Below are 24,516 nucleotides of genomic sequence, written 5' to 3' on the forward strand. Positions count from 1 at the left end.
TTAGTATTTAACAGCTGATAAATTTAATTATTATTTTGGCATTTGTACATCTGATATAAGTAAACTCATGTCAACTTATTTATCAGTTTTAAAATATCTTCACAACTTGACTGTTTCAAGAGTCTTCAACATCCTATTTCTACTGAGTGGCAAAAATTAATGAAGCATGGAGAAAAAGAGCAAGACAAAATGGAAAAAGAATTTATTGGAAAAAAAAATACTGAAATAATAATAAAGGTTTCAGGATCATAAAATCATTATTTTTTTTAATGTATAACAATGATTTGAGATAGTCATGCCAGCATGACAAAAATAAGTTAAAGTATATCAAAGTTAACAAAAAAGCAGTAAAACTTAAATGCAAATCCATATAATTCATACAAAAAAATCACTAAATTATAATGAACGAAGAAGATAGAAATTATACAAGTAGTATAGTGAAGTCAAATCCAGTTACATTAGTTTCCATTATTGAAATAATAAACATTTTCATTATTATTTCATCTTAAATAAATTATGACACTGATTTTTAAAAAATGAGTATTCTTAAGAAATAAAAAGAATTTTGAGTTATTCAAAAAATAAATACACATTGTAGCAGAATAAATTTCTAAACCATAAATTGTCCAGTGATCTAGAGAATTTTTGAAAGATTACTGATTACAATTCTTCAAATCATTGATAATACTATTAAAAAAAAAAAAAGAGTAACAGACATTACTTTGAAAGTAACCATTCAAATTTTAACAATACACAAGAATACTTATGTACAACAAAGATATTAAAATACATATTTTAAGATAGAATTTGAGTATTCATCATTAATAACTATTTTCTGAGATTATGGTAGTAAACTATAAAATAAATTCATCATTAAAAAGATCATTAATAATTTTTAAATCTTACAAAGACTCAGTAAATCTTGGCACTAATGTACAATAAGAGTAATAAAAGGAATAAATGCAGAAATTTGATTTTGTCGAGTATTTTCATGTATATATACAAAAAATTTACCACATAATGAAAATAAAATAGTTACAATGCAATATAAAAATTATTACACATACACAAACACCAAGTAATTTTAATTAGGTAATAAGATAAACTTTTATAGTGATCAAAGCATTTTTCTTAATTAAAAAATTTCCAAAGGGTAACCTTATGTTTTTACAACAAATCAAACTTATAAAAATAAATGTATAAGAATTTTTTTTTCTTTCTATAATTTCAGCACATATAGGTTAATGAATAGTATTCAAAATTATATAAAAAAAAAAAAGGTTCTATAAGTATTAAAATGATAAAAATAGCCGAGACCCAATTTATAACTCAAATTTCTGAATTAACTCGATTTTCTTTCATGTCAGCAAATTAAGTAGAACAAAACTGTGCTATAAAGTACAAAAGATAAGTATACATAAAAGAGGTTCAAGTGCTAGTGTAAGAAAAGTTATAAAAGAAATGTTCTACAAATCATAATAAAAAAGGAATAAGTATACCATCTAAAAATTTTAAGCACCAAAGATTATACCCTATTCTTGTATGATAACAATAACCCTGAATAATCTGAAAGTGGGGAAGTTCAAATATACTGGCCGAAGTCAATATTTCAAAAGGCACTGTGGGAATAATTTTAAATCCTGGAAAAGAGAAATGACATGTATAAATATATATTATAGATTCAAATGATAAAATTTACTCAAACAAAAGAGATAAAAGTTCTAATTTAAATTACTTCCAAAATGCTGTCTGGAAGAAAGTTTGCGATTTAAAATTATACAATATTTAATATTAATAAAAACAGTTTTTGTTAGTTACAGAAGAGCACCAATTACAAGAAATACATTTTTTAAAATTTCAAACCAACCTAAAAAAGGGAATATTAATAATAAATTAAGCTTTATTCATGTATTTAAATGTGAGTTGATATCTTTTAGAAATATATATTATATTTTATAAATTATCTAGTATAGGTGGTCACACGAGATGTGTGACAATATACTCAAGTGGGTACATCCGGAGCTAAAAAATAGCAATAATATAGTCATAATGATTGTTTATACAAAATATATATTTTGGAGACTTTAAAATTCAACATCATAGAAATTTTAATTAGATAAAATTAGAATAAGATCTTTACTTTTTAAAATTTGCTATGCTAATTCCAAAAGTTAAATAAATCAGTAGAATTAAATTGTTATATTAGCACAAAATGAATACACACCTCTTTCAAATTTATTACTGCAAGTTTTTGGAAACATTAATTAATAAATTTTTTTATAAAGAAAATTATGTGAAAATGTCTGTAATAGCTTATATTATTTCTATAATTCTAAATCTTTTCATTTATAAAAATAATTTAATCTAAGAATTCTTGTTATTACATGATTCATAATAATTGCCATCTAATAAGAATTTAAAAATAATACATCAGAATTACAAGTCAAATTTAACATAAATAAAAAAGAAGAATGCATGTGGAGAAATGTTGCATACCATTTTTTTAAAGTTTTATTTTTAGCTAACAAGTTCAAATTTTTTAAAGAATTTCTTACTATTTATCATTTCAATCATCAAATCAAGATCAAAATTTTAATTATAAATGTGAGATGATGGGTTAATGAATTGTATTAGTACTAAAAATATAAGAAAGGTACCCCCTTTTTAATGAATGAAGAATATTGTATACTAAACATTCAATACATACTTTCAATCATTGTCATCACATGATACAATCAGCCACATTTCTATTCTGTTTTCGACTCGTTTTCACACCAATTGTTTCTACATGGAAACCTATATTCTGGAGATTTTCAATAGGTAACATTTTACGGCCATCAAATACAAAAGCAGGTTTGTACATGCTATCATAAATCCTTTTATAATCTAATTCCTATAAACAAAAGAAAATAATAAATAATTTAAGAAATCATTTTAAATTTATAATATATTAGATAAACAGGTTGATGCAACAGATTATTTAGTATTTGCAAACTGTTACAGAATACAAAAATTAATTATGGTAATTACTGTACTCATACATTCATATTTGCAATTCATAATTAATTTGATGTGCTTGATAAAAGTTATTAATTTTAAGAATCAGATGGCACATCACATTTTAACTTTTTAGAAATGCAATCCAACCAACTTTGAAGATATCTTTTGAAAGGAGTTTTTTTAAACCATTTATTGAAAATCAATTAATTAATATCCATGATATAATAATGTTTTCTCATATTTAGTTCTTTTTAAAATTAGAATTCTGACTTAAAAAATTAGAATTTTATTTCTGATATTAAATTAAGATATTTTGCTAATGGCTAACAAGGTTTTAAAAATAAATAATTGAATTAATTATAACTATACACTCCATTGCTTTATTCAAATTGAGACTTATATCATTATTTTTATTGTGATTTAAAAGTTTGTTATTTTAATTACATAATGAGTTTCTCAGGCATCATAAATCAAAGATGTAGAGATAGATATCAGCACAAACCTATCTTAAATGTTTCATATTAAAAATAAATAAAAATTATAAAACAGTAAAGCATAAGTAATTATTGTTTTGTTTTGCTTTAATTATCTCTTTTTGCACCTGCTTTTTATAAAATTCTCACTTTTATTTTATAATTTTTAATTATAATATATTAAATAGAAATATGGACATATCTGAATATTTAAAAAAAGATATAAATCTTGAAAAATACTAAATTTTATATATGTATTCAAAATTATTACCAAAAATTCATCCCATTCAGTACAAACAACAATAGCATGAGTATTTTGAGCAGCTAAATATGGACTTGAGAATGTTAAAACTTGTTCTTCAACTGAAAAATAAAAGATATTTTGTTAGAAATTAAAATAATGAAAAGTGTAACATAATACAAGAAATAAGCATAAGTTAAAAAATACATATATTCATTTTAAAAAGTAAACAATTTTCTAATAAGAATCTATTTTAAAAGAAATATATTTTAAGAATAAAATTTTAAATGTTTGTTTCAGTAGGATTTTTAGGACTTCAAAATAAATGTTTGCTATAGATGTTTAGAACCTTTCACAAAATAAAAATTTTAATTATTCATGCTTACTAAAAAGGAAAAAAAGAAAAAAAATGTTATATTGGTTATAGCAGTGCTTCTTGTCTCTTTGTCCCACTCTTCTTTTTGATCTTTTTTGTTTTCAATTCTTTATTTTGATTTTCAAATTAATCACATTACGACTTTTGAATAAGATATTTCAATAACTTTACTGAAATAAAAAGTAATATTAAAATACATCATTCTCTGCTTTAAAATATATGTGGGTTGTTTTTTTTAAAGCTCAAGATTATCAATTTTTGTGATACATTCCATATAAATGCCATAAAATTCATAATTAAGAGAAAAAAAAATAGAAACAAACCTTTATATGAATCCTCAATTCCTTCAGAATATGTCAGATCTCTGAAACAAAATAAATATGCTATAATTCCTAAGCATTTTGAATATATATTTACTTTTTAATCCATTTACTACAAATATTTTGCTGTTTATATTTGGACACACATTTTTGAATAAATTTCAACCATAACAGTTGAAATAAGCATTTTAATATATATAAATAAAAATGAATATATTACAAAGCAAAAAAAGATAGTTCTATGATCATTCCTTTAAAAGTTATTTTTTTATTAATGAAACTTCATTTCCATATTCAAAAAAATTATATCTTTTGTGTAATTATTTCTATTGAACAAAAATATGTTTAATCATTTCTTTTATTTATGTTTAAAGCACAGCTTTTAAGGCTTAGTTAAATTTGTTTTAGTCTTTAAAAGTTATTAATAATTTATAAAAAAGGCACTTTTGATGCTTTAAAAATATTTTAATGTTGTTGATATTTATTTAATTATTTTAATATTTATATGTATTATTTTAGATAAAGAAATTTCTACAGTAAGCACGTTACATAGAAAGTTTCAAAAACCAAGCTAATATTAAATATATTTTGAATCCCTTGCATATGATATAGATTATTACCTTTGCTATAAGCCCCTAAAATTTTGCTCAGAAATACTGAAGCATATTGAAGATTTTGAGACAGTTAAACAGTTGATTTTTTTATTAATAAAATACATGAAAATATTATAAACAACACCAGATGTATCCAATAGTTGAAATGAAAAGTTTTAAAAAAAATTATTATTATGCTTTCTAGACTTTTATGGGTAATCTTGATAACATATGGTATATGGAAACTACAAATACCATATAGCTATTTTACATATTGCAACTATAAATTTATAAAAAGAAATTATGATAATAAAAAAATTCTTTTCTTCAAAATTTTAGCCAATTCAAAAATATAAAAATTTAAAAACATAGCCCCCCCCCTGTCCTCGTTCAAGGTTACCTGCAGTGCCAGTCCCTCCTGGGATGACAAAAGAGGACACCCCTCAGTTCAGTTTCGAGTTCTGGTGCGAGCTGAGCCAGGAAATAGATGCTTCTCTACTAAGTGAAGGGGTGAACCAATGTTGCAATATTTTAATGCTTTAATAATTTAATTAGCATATCTTTATTGAGTTTTGAAATAAACTGTTTAGAAACTACAGTCCACTACTTTTTTATTGAACATAAACCTCCTCCTTTCAAAAAAAGGCTAAATCTATGATTATTTATTAGGGTCAATCATTAAAGACTTTAAAATTTTTAACTTATATAATAATCAGATTTAAAAAGAATCATACCTAAAGTTTGCTAAAAAAAATAAATAAGAAAAATAACAATAGAAATAAAGTTTTTATAAAGAATATATTTGAGAATTTTTTTAACTCAATATTTATAAAAAAAAATATTTGAATGCTGATTAATACAGTGATTTAATTTATTTTCTTTATTACTTATAAGAAGAAATACAACATATAATGAAAGAAAATCCCTTATTTTATAAAGAATGAAACTTACAACAATATTTGTTGTTCGTGGACTTTTGGATCATAGATGTGCAAATTTGCACCTTCTTCTAAAAGGTGCTTGCAAACATATATTGCAGGAGATTCTCTAAAAAAAAGTACAAGTACACAATTTAATATATAAAGATATGCACATTAAAAATCCTATAGAAAATCAAATAAACATTTACCTTGTATCACCAGTATTTTTCTTAAATGCAAAACCAAAAATTGCAATATTTTTTCCTGATACTGTATTGAACATGTTTTCAGTAATTCGACGAGCAAATCTTGTTCTTTGAAAATTATTCATTTCAATAACCTAAAAAGAATGGAAATGTTTACTATTTAAATACTGAAATAAATGATTTTTACTTTTTAAATAATGTATAACTTATAATAAAAATTATTGTTCTACATTAGGTTCTATTTGCTTTTCAAATTACTCTGTATCAATATATATAATATATATTCAGTTACTCTGTATCAATATATATAATATATATTCAGTTACTCTGTATCAATATATATAATATATATTCAGTTACTCTGTATCAATATATATAATTTAAGTCACTCTGAATTATGGAACCAGATAGGGTACCAGAAATAATTGTTCCTCATTAAAGAAGTCATAACAGGCAACAATGAAATTATTTAAGAAAACTGAATTTTAAATAATTTACTTATTAACATGTTATTAAGCCTTCCAAGTGACTAGAGATGCTTTTCTATCTCTTATGTTGAGTTACAAAATTAATAATAAGCTTTTATTTCTATGCATAAACTGAATAATTTAATTGAACTGTAAATGAATCTACAAAGATTTAGGGACAGATTTTTTTTAAAAAAAGTATAGATTATTCATTTTAAAATCTCATACCTAGAACTAAAAGTAGTTATATAAAAATAATTTATAGTGTTGATTTAATAAATTATTTGGATACAACTTTCAAAGAGTAGGGCAATTTTTCCTACTTCACATTTTAAAAAAATGAAACATAACAAAGCATTGCTTTATTGCAATTTATTTGTCATAAATAAAATGCTCCCTAAATAGCAATTTAAATATTTTAGTAATTTCATAACTGTAAATTTATAATTATTAAATGTAAAAAAACTAATACAACCACTGCAATTTTAAATGAAATAAAATACAGTCACATTATAATTTTGAGCAAATTAATTAAACAATATTTTCTATTGAAAGTTTTCAGAGAGTAGAAAATATCCTCTAAAAATTGCATTTAAAAAATTAGAATAGTATCTAGCAAATATATATTTATAGAACTTTTTCATATTTCAGATGTGCTTTAAATCAACATTAAATGATAGATTTAATAAAAACTAGAATAAAAGCTGAAACAACAATTTCCAAGTAATCATTTTAAAAAAATTACAAATAACCTGTGGAATTTAGATAATTGATCATAAAGTGTTTTAAACTTTTTAGCACTTGAAACCTGTTTTTGGATGGGAAAGAAAATATAGATAACTATAGATGAATACTTTTATTGCTTATAAGATGTTAGTGAATCTTTTAATCAAAAACGTCTTCATCAATATTGATGAATTTCAGTATTTTACTAATGATCTCTCTTGGAAAAACATCCGAAATTTTAAATAGTTCTCTTTTCTTTTAAAAAAGTTCTTAATTCACAATGATTTGATATTCTAAGGTGAAGCATACTTGATGCCAAAATGCAGCCACAGCTGGTAAATTGAGACATTCGGATAAATACACAATGTTTAAGACATCTTTCTGAAAACAGCTACCACCAAAACCTAAAAACAACAAACAAATTTTTAAATAAAAATATAATATCTCAACTATTATAAATATTGATATAAATTATTATAGCTAAATTTGAACTAATAAATAACATTTGACTTATACTAAAGCATCTTATTCCATTTTTTAAAAAATGTTTAGAAATTTGACATTTTTTAAAAAATTATTTCTATTTTGTGATTGTTTACTAATGACAAAAACTTTAAAATGCTGGCAAAATAATTTGGAATATAAACATACACCATAATTCTTAATAACATATAATGGGGAAATTTTTGTAGTCTAATATCTATATTAAAGTTACCTGAAATATTTTATTTGTACAGAATACACATATACAGAAACTGATTTGGAGAAATTTATATAAATATTTCAAAAACAGATTGCATATATATTTTATTTTTTATAATATTTTTAGAAATTTGACATCTTAAAAAATTCATATCTATTTTGTGGTTGTTACTGATGACAAAAACATTTAAAATGCAATCAAAATAATTTAGAATGTAAATATACATTATAATTTTTAATTAGATTTGATAACAAAATTTTTGCAGATATTGAAGTTACTTAAATATTTTATTTGTACAGAATATACATAAAACAGAAATGGATTTGGAGAAATTTATATAAACATTTCAAAAACAGATTGTACATTAAATATCAAATAAAATGAAAGAGCTCTGATATTAATATATATAAATAATAAAATATGAATTAAAATCATTTCCATGCATATAGCTTACCAACACTTGCAGTTAAAAATTTTGGTCCTATTCTGCTATCAGTACCTATTCCATGAGCTACTTCACTGACATCAGCACCAGTAGCTTCACATATTGCTGATATTGAATTAATGGCTGATATTCTCTGAGCTAAAAATGCATTTGCAGCCTGCAAGCAGAATTTATGAAATAAAAATTATGTTTAATTATTAGTTTATGAAATTATGTTAAGTCTTTGAAGGAAAAATATAAGAAACATTTTTCATAATTCTGAATAACTATTTTATTTTAGTTTATTATTTTTATTATTTAATAGCCGCCTTTGGCGACCAGCCAGTTCACCAGTATTACCGCTCGCTACAATTTTCAATTAAATATTTTCAGTAACTTGTCTCTTAATAGCTTCTCAAACAAAACATTTTTAATCTTCAAATTTTGATAGTCATACCAAACTTATACTGTTGTTTAGATCGTTTACTATATATATTTTCCTAATTTGTTGTCATTTCCGGTAAAATTTCAACTTTAATTTAAAGTGGAAATGCTGAGATTGTAATTAATATAAAAATATTTTTTAATGAAATCAAGCGTTTTATTTTATTCATCATTTTTATTGTTATTTATTTATTATTATTGAATACGAGTACTGCAAACAGAATCACTTGGTATTTAAGTCTTATGTGAACTACAAAATATTTTTCATAATTTATGTAATATCTCAAAAAATAATTCAACAAAAATTTCTCAGATTCAGCATAAAATTCAGTTTTTAGTTTTGCTTTTAAAAGGATTGAAATGAAATCAATAATAATATTTCATTCCGGTCTATAAATATATTTCAAAAATTATGAAATCTAAATTTAATGCAGTAAGGTATCATATTCCGAGAAATATTCTGGACACACCAAATTTTAAATAAATGAATTAATGTTTTTATTTTCCACAATCAACTAAGACTGATTTATGAAGTTCTGAATGTTAAAAATTTAGAAAAACTCAACATTTTCATAATCTTAGGCCAATTAATCCTGAGCGCCGATTGGCTTATTTTCTTTGAAATGATCAAGGAAAAATCTAAAATTATCCTTTTTTATTGAATAGTGATATTCAAATTTTCATAAATCAGTCAGTTTAAGTTATTGATTTAATTGATTGGAAATTAACTCTTTTTACTTAAAATATTAGTGTTTCGAGAACATTTTGTTAAACATGATTTCAACAGCAGACGCTTTATGTAAAATCAAAAATTCGTTATTTATTAGAGCATTTATTGGATCAAGTTACATAAAATATAATCATTTTCCATTTAGACCATTTTAAAAGATCTGTGTCTATTACTAAAAGTTTACAAATTAGCTGTGTGTCCCTGATTTGAATGGATATCCTGTTCATATTAAACAAAACTTGCCTTAAAATAAAACTGGTTTATTGGATTAATGATATAGATAGTGTAAAAGATCATAAAATAAATTTTCTTGAATTTATTTTTTATAAAAAATAATATTTCATATTTGTTTCATTTCCTACAGACATGTGCCGAAAATTATATTTTTGCAGATTTCATTTCCAAAAAGATTTAATTTATTTTTAATTGGAGCTTTAATCAATGTGATGGCAACACTTTGAAAAAAGCTTATTTTTCCCCATGAATGCGAAACGTGCTGGTGCAGCTTAAATTTTATTTTTATATCGTACAAAAAAAATTGTTGAAAAATATAGTTAAAAAAATTAATTAAAAATAGAAATTTAATTTTAATGTTAAAACATTGGTATTATTTAAAAGAGAAATTTTTGATCTTTAACTTGATGTAAAAATCTTTTTTGGGTGGTAATATTTTCGGGAGTTATAGCAGAAACCCGGCAAAATTTCGCTTATTTTTTAAATAAATAAAATTTTAATTAAAAATTCAAAAAAATAACCCCGAGGTGCACATTTCCGGCCTCCAAGGTATACACGTGCCAAATTTCGTAGCTGTTGGTCGAAAGGTCTGGCCTGTAGAGCGCAACACACAGACACACACACATTGAGCTTTATTATAAGTATAGATTAATTTTTTTTATCATTTTATTTCAGATAACTGTAATTTCTTTTAATTCTTTTATTTCACTTTCATCTTTTCTTTATTTTCTTAACATTTTTTTTTCTTTCTAAATCTTTTAAGATAAATGCTAAATTCACATTTTTTAAAATTGATATAAAGCAATATGAAAACCACAGTCTTCCATTTGATATAATAAGGCAAATGAAAATGAATTCTATAAATAATTAAATTTTTAAAACTGAAATAATTCATAGAAATGAAATTAACAAGAAAATGTAAACATAAAAAACACCACTCAAACATTTCTAATTGCTAATTAAAGAATATAAATATATTTCTTATTATATTATTACTGTACAATTATAATAAGAAAATTTAAATGCTAAATTAAACAGGCGAATAAAATTAAAGAAAATTATACATTTTTTTGTAAATCCTATTTTATTATATACAAAACAGTGTTACAACAGTAAGAATTATGCATATATATGAAAACAATAGCATATCAAGGTGTAAAAAAAGTGTTTTCTTAATTTTTACAGAACCAATAAATTATTTAACTTTTATACAGCTTTAAATGAACTTACCAATTTTGTAAGTTCCGATGACCAAGTATTCATTGTCAATATTTTATTCTCAGGTATCCAGTGTTTATAAATTGTGCATAATGCTTGAACTGCTTTGTTTCCTTCTTCTGTCTGGTCACCTCCAATAAGAATACGATCTGGATGCAACAAATCATTGATAGCAGATCCTTCAGCCAAAAACTCAGGATTGGAAAGAACCTACATTTGATAACAAAAAGTTTTAAAATCATAAATATGAGTGTGGATCTAATATATATAATGAAATTTTTAGTATGTGTCTTGTATACAAATTATTCAAAATCATATTAACAGAAATAGAAAAAATTAGATAACTATAAATTCATATATAAACTCTCTCAAAAGCTAAAATGAAATCTTATTTAAATTACCAAACATCATAATTTTTGTGCCTTATATAGGATAGTTTGAAATCAGAAAGTTTCAAAATGATTCATCTTTATATATTTAATGAATTGAAAATCTGCAGTATAATATGATAATTGTAATAAATATATTGTACTAATTTGGACATACAAAATTAGCAAAATATACTTATTATACCAAAAAAGTTATATTTATTCATGACAAAACTAAATTATATAAAAGGTTCATTTGAGAAAATATATATAAACTTTTTTGTTTTTAAAAAATAAGACAAAGGGTAATTCTACATAACAATGCCAGTTAAGTTATCTTAACATCTTTTATCCAACGATTTGGGAATAAGTCACATAATTTGGAATCACATTAAAAATAACACATAATTTGTCATTCATTTTTTAAATTCTATATATTAGTAATAGACCATTCCATAGACAACAAATATTAAATAGAATCTTATTTTATGTTAAAGTTCAGTTGTAATGTAATTATGATCCTGATAATAAAATCACATGCATATGAGAGATTCATCAATATAAAGTAACACAATTTTTTTTAAAAAATTTAAACTTTATTTGAAAATTTAATGAGAGAGAGTGTGAGACACGCACACACACACAAACAAACAAACAAAAAAAAATTGCAGCTTGCATAGTTGAGATCAAAATGGGAATTATCTGGAAGTGGCTAAATCCACACAAAAACATGATGCCCATGCAGGAAGAACATGAGATATTCAGTTACAGGTATTAAAGAAATGTTTCAAAGATGACGAATAAGAAAAAAAGTAACGATTGCAAAATGGTCGACATTTGTATAATAACCAACTTTATTATGCTCAAACTTCAAAGTCTTATAGACAATTTCTCTATTATCTCCATGATTATATGACAAGAAGTTCATAGAGTTTATTCAGATCATGGCTATCACAAGAGGTACTTTGAAAGGAACCTTGTAATTTTGAAATAAGGTGACATAATAATGATAATATTTGAGTAAGCATGTTCTTTATAAAATTTTTTATGCCATCACATGAAGAACATTTGCAATCTAGAGGTTTAATGTACAACAGAGATGCATATAAGCAAGAATTAATTAGGAAAGAATAATCAAGTGCTGTTCTACATGCTTCACTGGATTATGCTCAGTAATTCATTTAGAAACATTACAAGCAAGATTTAACAAAGATAAATACAAAATATTTCCTTACTTGGAATGATACACCAGGTTTTGTATTAGCTCTTAAAATGCTGTTAATACTTTCTGCAGCTCGAACTGGAACAGTGCTTTTTTCAACAACAATTTTATTATTTTTAGCAACTTCTGCTATTCTTCTCCCAGCAGCTTCAATATACCTCAAATCTGCTGCACGGCCCTAGGTATACAGTTTATAAGCATTTTAATGGAAATAAATAAATTTTTAATCAATCATGTTTAAAATTTTATAAATATAATGAAATTATTTTTTCATAAGCTGTACAGCTGTCAGTATGTAAATCATTATAACACAGATTACATTATTACCACTGCACAAACAGTGAACAGTGTACCACTTACAACACCAAGCTGCATTATATGATCTAATTTCATTGTTTCAGATGATGGAAGTTACTTTTACTACTGTTTCATAATAACTATAATCAAGCTACTATTTATGATTACAAATATACTCACCTTTCCAAATCCAAATGTTTTTGTTGGAGTATTGACAGAAATAAAAATTAAGTCCGATTCTCTAATAGCAGTATCAACATCAGTTGTAAAAAACAAGTTACGACCTCTGCATTCCTTAACAACCTCATCCAAGCCTGGCTGCAAAATAAAATATCTATGTTAGCTTTTTTTTTTTCACAGAAAAGATAATAAATTGCTGCCTTTCTCCCATTTAACATGAAAATCAATACTTCTATACATACTTCATAAACAGGTAATTCATTTGAGTTCCATGCTTTTATTCTTGCTTCATTTTTGTCAGTTACAACAACTTTTATATCTGGACATTTTAAAGCAATCACACTACAGGTAGGACCACCAACATATCCAGCACCAATGCAACAAATCTGTTTTACCATCATGGTGAAATTTTCTGCAACAGAATGTTAAATTCTATTGTAAGTACACAGATATATTGGTTTGAATATTGAGTAATAGAAAAAAATTATACTAATCTCTAATTTAGATTGTTTTTAAAATATTATAAAACAAACAAATTTTAAATTCCAGCCATACAATTTAAATTTTCTCCACAGTTGTAAAAAAAACACTGAAATGATTTTTTTTCAAATAATTTTCAATACCATGATTATACTTCATTTAAAAAATTTAAATGGAATATATATGATAATACCTATTTTTATACATGCACACTTATTAAAAAAACTAATTTCATAACTTATGCTTACCATTTTTCTTATAAAAATATAACTATTATTTGATAATGGAGTGAAATGAAAATCCTTTGAATATTTACTTCAGACAAAGTTCATTTAATGGCTAATAGGATAATTAATCCTAAAAATCCACAGTATTTGTGTCATATGTTTAAAATTACTTAATCTCTTTTTTAGTCTGCTTGCACTAAATTAAAAGTAAACAAAATATTTCCTGAAAACTCAGCTCTCTTGAGACAAATTTCATGTTTTATAGTCAGTATAAATTTAAATAAATTTTCTGACATATTATGACAAATACAAGCATTAACTAAGATCTATAATAAATCCTGTAAAGTATGAGTTAAACATATGTTATAATATTCAGATGATAGCATTCTAGAAGCTCTAAATTAATCAAAACATGAAAAAGAGTATAAAAATGCATGACTACTTTATGACAATAGTATTTTAATAAGAAAACCTTATTACATTGTTCATAAAGAATTCTAACCTTTTAATTATTTATGTATATTTTCAGAAAGCAACATATAAAGCAAACATTACTTAAGTTACTTTTAATGATGAGTCACTTATCTAAAATCTTAATACAACAGAAAAACGGTATCTTACAACAGAGGAATTTCTGAGTTACAATTTACATAAACTTTAATTGACATCAAACAATAGCACAGATACAAATCCAGTACTTAAATTTTTATATAGACTTACAATATTCACAAATGGATTTATTAATGTATTTAGAATCTTTTCATAAAATACTTGAAAGAAGTGGCGGTAATTTATATATATATACTTCCAAAACCACTACTTTTCCTAAATTAAAGAAATTAAACTAAAAATAGAAATTACTTTATATTACTTACTTCACCAATATAAAAAGTGACCAAAAGAATTTACCGAAACTTAGCAGACAACTATTGACGTCAAGCGTGTCAAGGTATGAACCGACAGTTAAAAAATATTGGCTGAGAAAAATTAATTGAGATAAAATTTCGTTATTATACTTAATGCAAATATAAATACATTTATTTAAAATAGAAGTGTATTCGATAGAAATTGCTTTTGAAAAAAAAAGAGAATTGTTAAGAATATGATGAAAAAACTTATCACTAAATTAGTCTAAAAATGTGACCATAACTTTATTCATACAGGAGAAATTGCATCAGAGCAGACCGCTAGTTCAAGTTCATTTTTCTGGAAATAAATAAGTTTTCCTTTCGTTTAACTACCGAAAATAAGATTTATTTTCGAACAGCAGATTTATCGCTTGTTCTTTAAATATTCCGAAGATTTGTTTTAAATTGTTGATTATTATTAACAGAAATTACCGGTATCATGTTTGGGTGAGATAAAATACATAATTATGAAATTATTATATGCACATTTAAATATATATAATACCATTTCTTGATATACATTAGAGTTATTATGCATATAGATTTCTATATAATTTCAGTTCTCTTAGCACTATTATAACACTTCTTATATAACAGCCGAAAAGATCGAATTACTCTGTAAAAATATTTTAAGGATGCATAATGTCAAAATCGCTATATTCTCATTATTTGAAGCACTGAAAGCTTTAATATATATACCGTATAAATATCACATATTATTATATTATTGCATAAATAGTAACATAGTCTTGTACAGAATTATACTGGTTATGTAATAATTTTAATATTCTGACAAATGTTGATTTTGTTGAGATGTTGTCAGTAAGGCTTTAAAGACAGTATGAAGGAATGGTCATTTAAGCCGTTTTTAAAATATATATTATTTTATTATAATACTATCTTTTTCAAAAATGATAACTTTTATTGCTTCAAAATAAACTAATCTACAATACTGTTTATGCTGAGATTTAAGTTATGCTAGTAATTGAATTTTTTTTCAAGTCTGAAAATTATTAAATATTGCTTGAATTTAAGATAATTTTATTAAACTGAGAAACAAGATAATTAGAAATTAAATAATGTTCCATATATTAATATTTTTTTTTTTTTACTTTTTTAAAGGTTTAAAAAAATTTTAATCAATTTTTTGTTTTTCTAATAATTTTTATTGCTTTTTGATTCTGTTTTTTTACTGATAGTTTATAATCAGTGCTTATTTGTAATGTTAAGTTTGAGATTCTGCAATTTTATTTGTTTAAAAAAGATTTTTCATTTAAATCTTTGTGATTAGTATTATTTACTATATAAGAAATTTTTCTTTTCCAGAGTGATCAGTCGTCGATTTTATCATTCTAGTAAAGTATGCATGTCAGCTGGGCGAAGTTCAGCCTTGGGTAAACTGAGAAAGTCCACAGGATATTCTGTAGCCAATTGTAAAAAAGCTTTGGAACTGTTCCCTGATGATGTTTCTAAAGTAAGTTGGTTTAAAAAATGATTGAGGTTAAATTCATCTATCAGTTTTCAGTTCCTTACTTTTTGATGAAATTTCTTAAATAATGAATCATGACTCCAAGGAAGATAATTTTAAACACATAGTAGATTTCAAAAAAAAAGAAAGAAAGAAAATCATAATTCCTTCTTCTTACGATCTTTTCTTTAATATTCATAAGAGAAAATAGTAGCTTGATTTAATTTGTCTCATAAAAACTAAATCTTTTTTCTTTTTCTATAGCAATAGTAAATAGTTATTTTGTAATTTTTTAATACTACAATCAGTATGAAACATAAATAAGATAATATATGTATTTTTTTTTTCATTCATAAAGAAGCCATATAACAAAGATACTAACACTTTGGCATGTCCCTGTGAAAATAATAAAAGCTTACATTTTAAAGGAAAAACTGTTATCTAACGAAATTATTCTGTTTTCTTATTAATTAATTGCTGCTAAAGTTTCTGTTTTTATTTTTATGAAATAATTACGAAAGTTGATATCATTTTGTATTATGCCCATCTTTCTCAAGATGGAGATATTTTAGAGAAACTCCTTCTAAATAACTTTAATGAGACAACTGTATATCAGTGTATCAAATAAGGGTAGCAGCAAGTTTTATCTTGGAAAAAGAATGTTTAATTATAGAGTAACTTGATTTTCTATTGTGACTATAAAAAAAGCTAAATAAAAAAAAAGGTATTGGGTTAAACTATGAATTAAACGATTTTAGATACATAAAGAATGTGCTTTGCTAATAGATGGAAAATATTGAAGTAAATAGTATTTGTCATTGCTGTTTTCTGTTTAATTTTTTAAAGAAGAAATTAAATTGTATGTTTATTTCAAACTTTATTCTAGTAGATTTTGCAGAACTATAAGCTAATGAGTATATAATGCTACTAAAAGTAAGTTCAGTAAAAAAAAAGAAAAAGAAAAAAAATAGATTAGAAACATTTTTAAATTTTGAAAATCTGAAGTTTGATGTCAAAAAAACCTGTAATAATCACACCCCCCCCCCTTTTTTGCAAACTTTTCATTAATTTTTTTTGTTTTTAGAATTGATTTTCTACTTTCAATAAATATTGTTCTCTCTGAACTTATATGTATTTTTCCATTGTAATTTCTGATCTAAGTCTAGTTCTTAGCCAGTATTATAAGACTATATTATAGAATTTAATGTATGAATAAAAGTTTAGTTTTGATCTATTATAATCCTTTTTGCTATAACAACTGTTTTCTTGGTTTAATTTTTAGCTTAGATTTAGCATATTTATATCCTTTAATTGTATAAACAGAGTTCCTTTTGTCTCTTCTTGCTGAAAGAAGAATTTCTAAAAGGGATTACATTACATCTGTTTTGTTACTATTTGTATACAATATTTTTAACAACTTTGATTAACGGATTTTTGTAGGCTGAAGAATGGCTTCATGCTCAAGCAAAACAGGAAGGTTGGGCAAAGTGGGCAAAAATTCAATCTAGATCTGCCTCTCAAGGTTTGATTGGTGTTTTTTCAAAAGATAAAATTGGAGTTATGGTTGAAGTAAGTCTTTCCTTCTTTTGAATATATAATTCAGCATTATTTTATAAGACATGCAGGATTGTTAAAAGCCTGATCTTCTTGACAATATAATCTAGTGCTATCGAGCAGAAAATTATTGAATTTTTATCATACTTCAATCTAGCATTTGATGTCAGAATAAGAAATTGTCACCATCTTTATAATAAAACTCTGAATATATTATAAGCTACTGGCCTTGATTTTTTATCTAATAAATAATTTAAAATTCATATTTATATTTCCATTTGTATTGTACACCTATGTGTTATTTATATATGCATTTTGAAAACTTTGAAAAATTTCTCTTTAGATTATTATTATTAAATCACGAGGAATAATAGATGTAATTGATTAAATAAAGGGATCTAATATAACTTTGGGGGTTGAATTCAATATGAATTGTATTTATGGTCTGACACAAAATTTAGTTTTTATTTATATATATTTTAATGTTCGAAGCTTTTAGAAATAGGTTTTACTGCATTAAATATAACATAATCTTATTCAATCTAACTGTCTTTAACATGTTAATGTGTTGAGTTTTAATCATACTTCTCTTTTTAACTTTGCAAATAATGTTGTCATTTTTACATTATCCTCTTGTTAGAAAATATTGGCATTATTCTGTGAATAAGTTAATGTTGACTTTTTGTAAATTCTACTATTGGATTGTCATTTATTTGTTCAAGAATTCTTTATTTGTATACAACTTTCTGCAAATTATTTTAATAATTTCCTCTTTTTTATATTGTTCTTTATTTTTTTCATTTTTTAAAAAGTCATATATGAATCCATTCATTATTTCAAATTTAGCTGTTTTCAGCCATATCTTTCTTTATATATGCCATTGATTGGAAAGAAATAGTAAATTTAAATTTTACTTTGCTGATTTGTATGAATGTTTTTTTTTTTTTTTTTTTTTCAAATCTTAGTTAAACAAAGACTTTTTAAAAGTAAAGATTTTTTAAAAAAATGTATGTACATATATTTACATATTACAATTATTCTACATATATTTTTGTAATGTGTAAATATATGTAACTATGTATATTCACATATTACAAAGAATTTTTAAGTGAAGGTATGTTTATATAATGCAAAATAATTATTTTTCAGTAATATAATTTATAAAATATTTTAAGACATGTCAGTTGTTATCATTGCATTTAATTTATTATAGTTTATAATAATTATTGTTCAATTTAATTGTTAAGAATAATTGTTTGTTGTGATACAGTTTTTTTTTTTTAAATTATTTATCTGCATAGTGTTGTTTTGAATAAATATTGAATTTATACAAACAAAATTCTATTTATTCTTTTGTATTTGTGTTTTCCTTGTACTTTTTAAATTCATTAACACCTGGAAATTTAATTTTAGGTCAATTGTGAAACTGATTTTGTTGCAAAAAATGCTGAATTTCAGCAATTTGTTGAAAATATTATGTCTGGTTGCGTGAACCACATCAGTGCCAGTTCAGTAACAGGAGATATAACTAAAGTATGCATAATTTTATTCTCTTAGTAAAATATTTACAACTTGTTTTGAGAAAAATGATCATTTTTAACTTTTGTACTGTTTGCTGGTTAAGATACTCATTTAAAAGCATTTTATGATAATTATTTTATATTTCATGTAACTGAAATATTAAAAAGTATATTTAATTAAATGAATTGGTATTAAAATTTGTTGAAAAATTTCTGAACACCATTCTAGATTATCTTTATATATATATATATATATATATATATAATATTAGACTAAACAATCTTGTTTGTCATGTTAAGACGATTTTGTTTTGTAATTTCTCAATAAAAATTTTACAAATAACAATTTTTTTTTAATATAATCTACATTTAATGTTGTTGTGAAGATCTTGATGCTGTGTCTTGCTATGTGAATCTTTGTAAGTGAAGCAAGGAACTTATGCAAATTAGGAACCTTTTTATAGTTAGAAGAAATAACTTTAACAATGCAATTTTTAAAAATATTACATAATGTATATAAAATAATGCTTCCTTTGGTTACTTTATTATTTTTACTACTTATAATAACATTATTCAAAATTATTTCTATTGATTTTTTTAATGTTTCTTGTGTTATATAGCCACAATTTCTTGATTTTAGGTAAAGAAGTTGTATTTGCTAGTAATCATATTATTATTAATGGTGATTTGAATTCTTTGAGTATGTGGGTGCATAATCCATATTAACATAGCTTAAGATTCTACATTTTTCTGCTAAATCTACATTTTTTTAAAAATAGTTTCTTATTACTTGCTCTATAGATTCTCCTAATTTCACTTTACAGAACGTGGTCCTTAGAAGATATCATCACTTAATAATATTGCTTGAAGCTTTCCATAATTTTTGTGTGAGATGCCAACTATCATATTGCATGTTAAATAAGAATTTTTCTGATTCTTCCACTGTGATAAAGTGAAATTGTGTTTAAAGCTGCCATTTCATTTGAGTTTTGCTTTATTCCAAAACTGTCATATAAAAGATCTTTTCTGTATTGTGATTACCCATTGTTTTTATTTATTAATACATCATAATGAACATCAAAGATTTTCTTTGGAACTTTCAAACATTAATTTTAACTTACCTTGATATTGAAAAAATGTGATGCTACAGCATTTTACCTTTTATAGGATATAAATTCAATTTACTGAATAATCAACCATATATTTTCTTTTTTATAAACATGTAGTCATTGCTGAATGAAGCACAACTGAGTGAAATGAAATGTGATTCAACGAGTGTTAGTGAACTTGTCAGCTCTGCACTCTACAAGTTTAATGAAAAAACAGTGGTTAAAAGAGCTGTTTGTTATAAAGTTGCAGATAATCACCACTTGAGTAGTCTATCTCATCCAAGTACTCCATGTCCAACCTTATCAGGTGGATCTTTAGGTATGATTAAATGAAAAAAAAAAAAAAAAAAATCCAATAACTTTTTAAAAATGGTTTTTATTTTTTATTGTATATATCTTTTATATATTTGCATTTCTGGTTCTTATTAATTTGAAAAATTAAATGCTTGAATGTATACATTCAATTCATTTTTCTTGACTTACATTATTTTTTATTTCATTACAATTATGGTAATAGCATAAATATAAAATCATTATGTATGCTTTTTGTATGTGAATAGATTTTTGGTTATCCTAAAATATTACTAATATTGCAGATTAGTGATATAATATAAACAAATGTTACTAATATTACCAATAATGAAGAATGTTGATGCTCTATAAGCTAAACTGTTAAACCTATGACATCAAATTTGGCAGCTATATACATTAGAATATTAGAAAGTTCATATGTGAAAAATTAAAAAAAAAAAAAGAAAAGAAATAGTTAGAATTGTGATTAAAAATTAAGCTCAGCCATAACTTCTAAAAATATTGCTCAGAAATGAATTTTATACTATTTCACAAAATTTCTGTTTTTAATGGCATGAATTTTAAGTTTTCCAAATTTTTTTCTGAATTTTGACAGTTTTATAAAAAATATTGTTTGCCTAATTTTGAATAATATATTATATTCTTACACTGAAATTCAAACTGTTTTCATTACTTCATGAAAATTTAATCATGTAAATTTCTTTCACTACTAAAGGCTAAGAAAAAGGATTCTGTAGTTTACAAGACAAATTTTTTTTTAATGATGTTGCTGTATCGCAAAATTTAATGATGAACCGGGCATTTGCATTTTTGATAGCACTATGATCATATGGAACTGGTCATCATTAGAAAGGTTCACAATCACAATAAACAAATTTTAAATAAGACAATTAAAATAATGCAGTTTTACTGTCAAACAGTTTAGTGAAATGGACATGAAGGTATATCCAAATAATTTATTTGAAATAAGCATAAATGTACTCCAGTCGAGTAAGCTGATTACTTGAGATGACTAATTTCAAATAAAAATGTTTTAGTAATCTAAACAAATCTATCATCTGATTAGAACACCTGTAGTACCATTAAAGTTGAATTTCTCTGAACACTTATAAAAAAAATCTGCATCATATTTCATCTTCAGTACTGAAAAACACAGGGTGGATGAGCCATGTTCTCCTAAACATTCTTAAATCCAAATTTTTGAATTGTTTTAGAAGTGTGGAGAAGGGCTGCTACCTTAAATATCATCATTTGTCCTTGGTTCAAAATTCCAAGTGTATACATTCCCAGCATTAATGGATAGTTAATTTTTGCATTTAAAAAAAAATTAAGCTGTCCTTTTTTTTAATATAATTTTTTACTAAATTAATGTTTTCTTGGACAAATAGACTAACATGATTGTTTCATTTTAGGTAAATATGGTACCCTTTTAGTTTACAAAGATAACAAAACAAGTGAAGAAAATGTGCAAAATTTAGGACTTAATATTTGTCAGCATATTATTGGAATGAATCCTGCATCTGTTGGGGAACTGACAGAAAAAGATATTGCAAATTTTACCAGAGGGGAAAAACCAGAGGAGAAAGAAGTTGAAGCTACAGCAAGAAAACAAGATGTTGAAGATGCTGAGAAACCTGTCGATGAATCAGAGCAAGAAACAGAAGAGCAAGACACTGTTACCTCTAACTTAAAAGACAGTGAAGAAACAAGATTACTCTTTCAACCATTTTTGTTAGATCCTAATACAAGTGTTGGTGAAACATTGTTCAAGAATGGACTTGAAATTGTAGATTTTGAGCGTTTTGAATGTGGAGAAAGTACTGTTGAAAATGCTGAAGCTAAAGAAGCTTCTAGCGCGGGAATTTAAATGGACTATTTGAAAAGAAAAAAAAAATGTGTCCTGAAGCTTAAAAAGCATATATGTGAATTGTTGGAATTAAGATTTATTAAAGTAATGTTTATAGTAAGACTTTTTTAGAAATACATAGACATAGTATTGTATGAAATATTTGCTCTACTGGAATAGGTTGCAATTGTTAATTTAATAATATCAAATGTGTTAAAAAAATTGTTTTGGAACTTGAGTTTTATTAATCACACAGAATAGAAAGAAAAAAATGCTTACAAAAAAACAAAAACAAAAGAGAGAGAGAGAGAAATATTGTATTGTAATTTTATTTTTTTATATATTATAGTAAGATTCACTACAAAAAGATAGATAGATTCTAATTTTTTTTTTCTCTTTAGAAATCACAGAATATATTTGAAAATTCCGATTCATAAGTTGTATGAAAATATTTTTTGATAAATTTCCTCAATTGTTCTTGCATATTAAGGAAGCATTTTTCACTTAAAAATTTATATTACGATTACCAAAGCACACCGGTGATTATTAAACTATTTCTTTCTTTCAACAAATGTTGTTATATTCTATGTACTTCTAAGAAAAAAGATTTCACACACAAACTATCTATCATAATATTGTATATAGAGGGAAATTGAAATGAAGCTTATATTTTAGCTTTGTAAACAGAAAATTACAATTTAAAACCACCACATTTCTCCCTTTGTAGTATTTGGCTTATTTGTGTTATTTAGTTGTAGCCTATTTTTAAATTTATTATAAATTTAATTTGAAGGTTGTTTAACATTTAAAGGATAACAAAATATGGGTGGCACTATTCGTTTCAAAAAACGAAGAGTATCCTTTTAGAAGAAATTTACTTTGTAGTGGCCTGATACATGGACCAGTAAGAAGATTTTTTTCTGGAGGACAGCATACATTCTTTCCTCCTTCACTTTTCATCTTAACTCTATTTTGGTGAAATTGAAGCTGACTTGCTTGCACATAAGTATGGAAGATAATTGTATTTGAAAATATGTAATACCTTTATTTTGTTACAGATTAATAAGGTAAACAGTTACTTTACTTAAGTAATATAAAAATTAACAATTAATTGGAATGAAATCTTTTTTTAAACCAAATAAAAGACCCCCTCCCATACATACACACATACAAGATAATGTAATTTAAAACTATCTAAATGGAGATACATTTTTCTATGCAGTATACTCATAAATTCTTATTGAAATTCTCTTAAATATTATTAAAACTCTGTTATTTTCAGTTTATTGGAATATTATTCAGTCATTTTTTATTTAATAATGTCATTCGTAGTTATCATTTAACTACTCTATCTTCATTTCTTTTCTTTTAGAAAATATTCTATTTCAATTATCAGCAATAAAATTTAGTTATAGAAGATTGCTCATGTTCATTTTATTCATATATCTTGAAAATGCAGGTTTTATATGACAGTTTAAGGAAGGAAAAGTTTAGAAAGCAATTTAGTGGGACTTTCTGTCTACATTCATTTATGGAATTTCAATCCATAGAATTAAACTGGTTATAAATCAGTTCACATATTTATAAAATGTTGGACAAATTCCACTTGTAAATGCTATTGCTGTTATATGTTTTTAATATAAAAAAAATATTTGTGCATATTTCTTCAGTGTGTACATTTTCAATTTTGCTTTTTAAATTTTTGCTTCATCTTTTTAAAAAGGCATCTTCATATTTTTGATATATTTGCTTAGATAAAATTGGTAAATATTACTTTAATGTGTAATAGTGCTATTGATTCTGTAGCGTATTGAATTGAGTGACGATAGAACCACGTGGTTCACAGTCCAGTAACATGACCACGATACAAAAGCAATTGCTCGTGCAGCGTAGCTGTAACTGGCTTATAAGCTTTCACCACAATTCTATTGTTTCAGAAAATAATTGTAA

At 24.3% G+C, this 24,516-nt stretch overlaps 2 protein-coding genes across 3 annotated transcripts; one reads left to right on the plus strand and one right to left on the minus strand.

Annotated features, from left to right (window-relative positions):
* Positions 1–757: 757 nt before the first annotated feature.
* On the minus strand, positions 758–14,808 carry LOC129989043 (UDP-glucose 6-dehydrogenase-like). 2 transcript variants are annotated; one of them, XM_056097354.1, is made up of 13 exons: positions 14,570–14,691; positions 13,385–13,554; positions 13,143–13,280; positions 12,679–12,843; positions 11,088–11,285; positions 8,480–8,627; positions 7,632–7,726; positions 6,133–6,263; positions 5,955–6,050; positions 4,414–4,454; positions 3,745–3,836; positions 2,708–2,893; positions 758–1,640 (listed from the first exon to the last, which is right to left on the minus strand). In XM_056097354.1, exons 2-12 carry the CDS (start codon positions 13,541–13,543, stop codon positions 2,723–2,725), a joined length of 1,434 nt encoding a protein of 477 aa, XP_055953329.1. In that variant the 5' UTR covers positions 13,544–13,554; positions 14,570–14,691; the 3' UTR covers positions 758–1,640; positions 2,708–2,722. The 2 variants fall into 2 exon arrangements, with proteins under 2 accessions (XP_055953329.1, XP_055953330.1); XM_056097355.1 differs by lacking the exon at positions 14,570–14,691 and adding an exon at positions 14,725–14,808 and having other exon boundaries at positions 759–1,640.
* Positions 14,809–15,020: 212 nt separating this feature from the next.
* Positions 15,021–24,102, plus strand: LOC129989490 (elongation factor Ts, mitochondrial-like). The gene is made up of 6 exons (XM_056098061.1): positions 15,021–15,204; positions 16,084–16,231; positions 17,666–17,794; positions 19,193–19,312; positions 20,526–20,727; positions 22,133–24,102. The coding sequence occupies exons 1-6, from the start codon at positions 15,197–15,199 to the stop codon at positions 22,585–22,587; spliced, it is 1,062 nt and encodes a 353-aa protein (XP_055954036.1). The 5' UTR covers positions 15,021–15,196; the 3' UTR covers positions 22,588–24,102.
* The last annotated feature ends 414 nt before the right edge of the window (positions 24,103–24,516 follow it).

The sequence above is a fragment of the Argiope bruennichi genome, chromosome 10, assembly GCF_947563725.1.
Source record: "Argiope bruennichi chromosome 10, qqArgBrue1.1, whole genome shotgun sequence".
Taxonomy (NCBI): domain Eukaryota; kingdom Metazoa; phylum Arthropoda; class Arachnida; order Araneae; family Araneidae; genus Argiope; species Argiope bruennichi.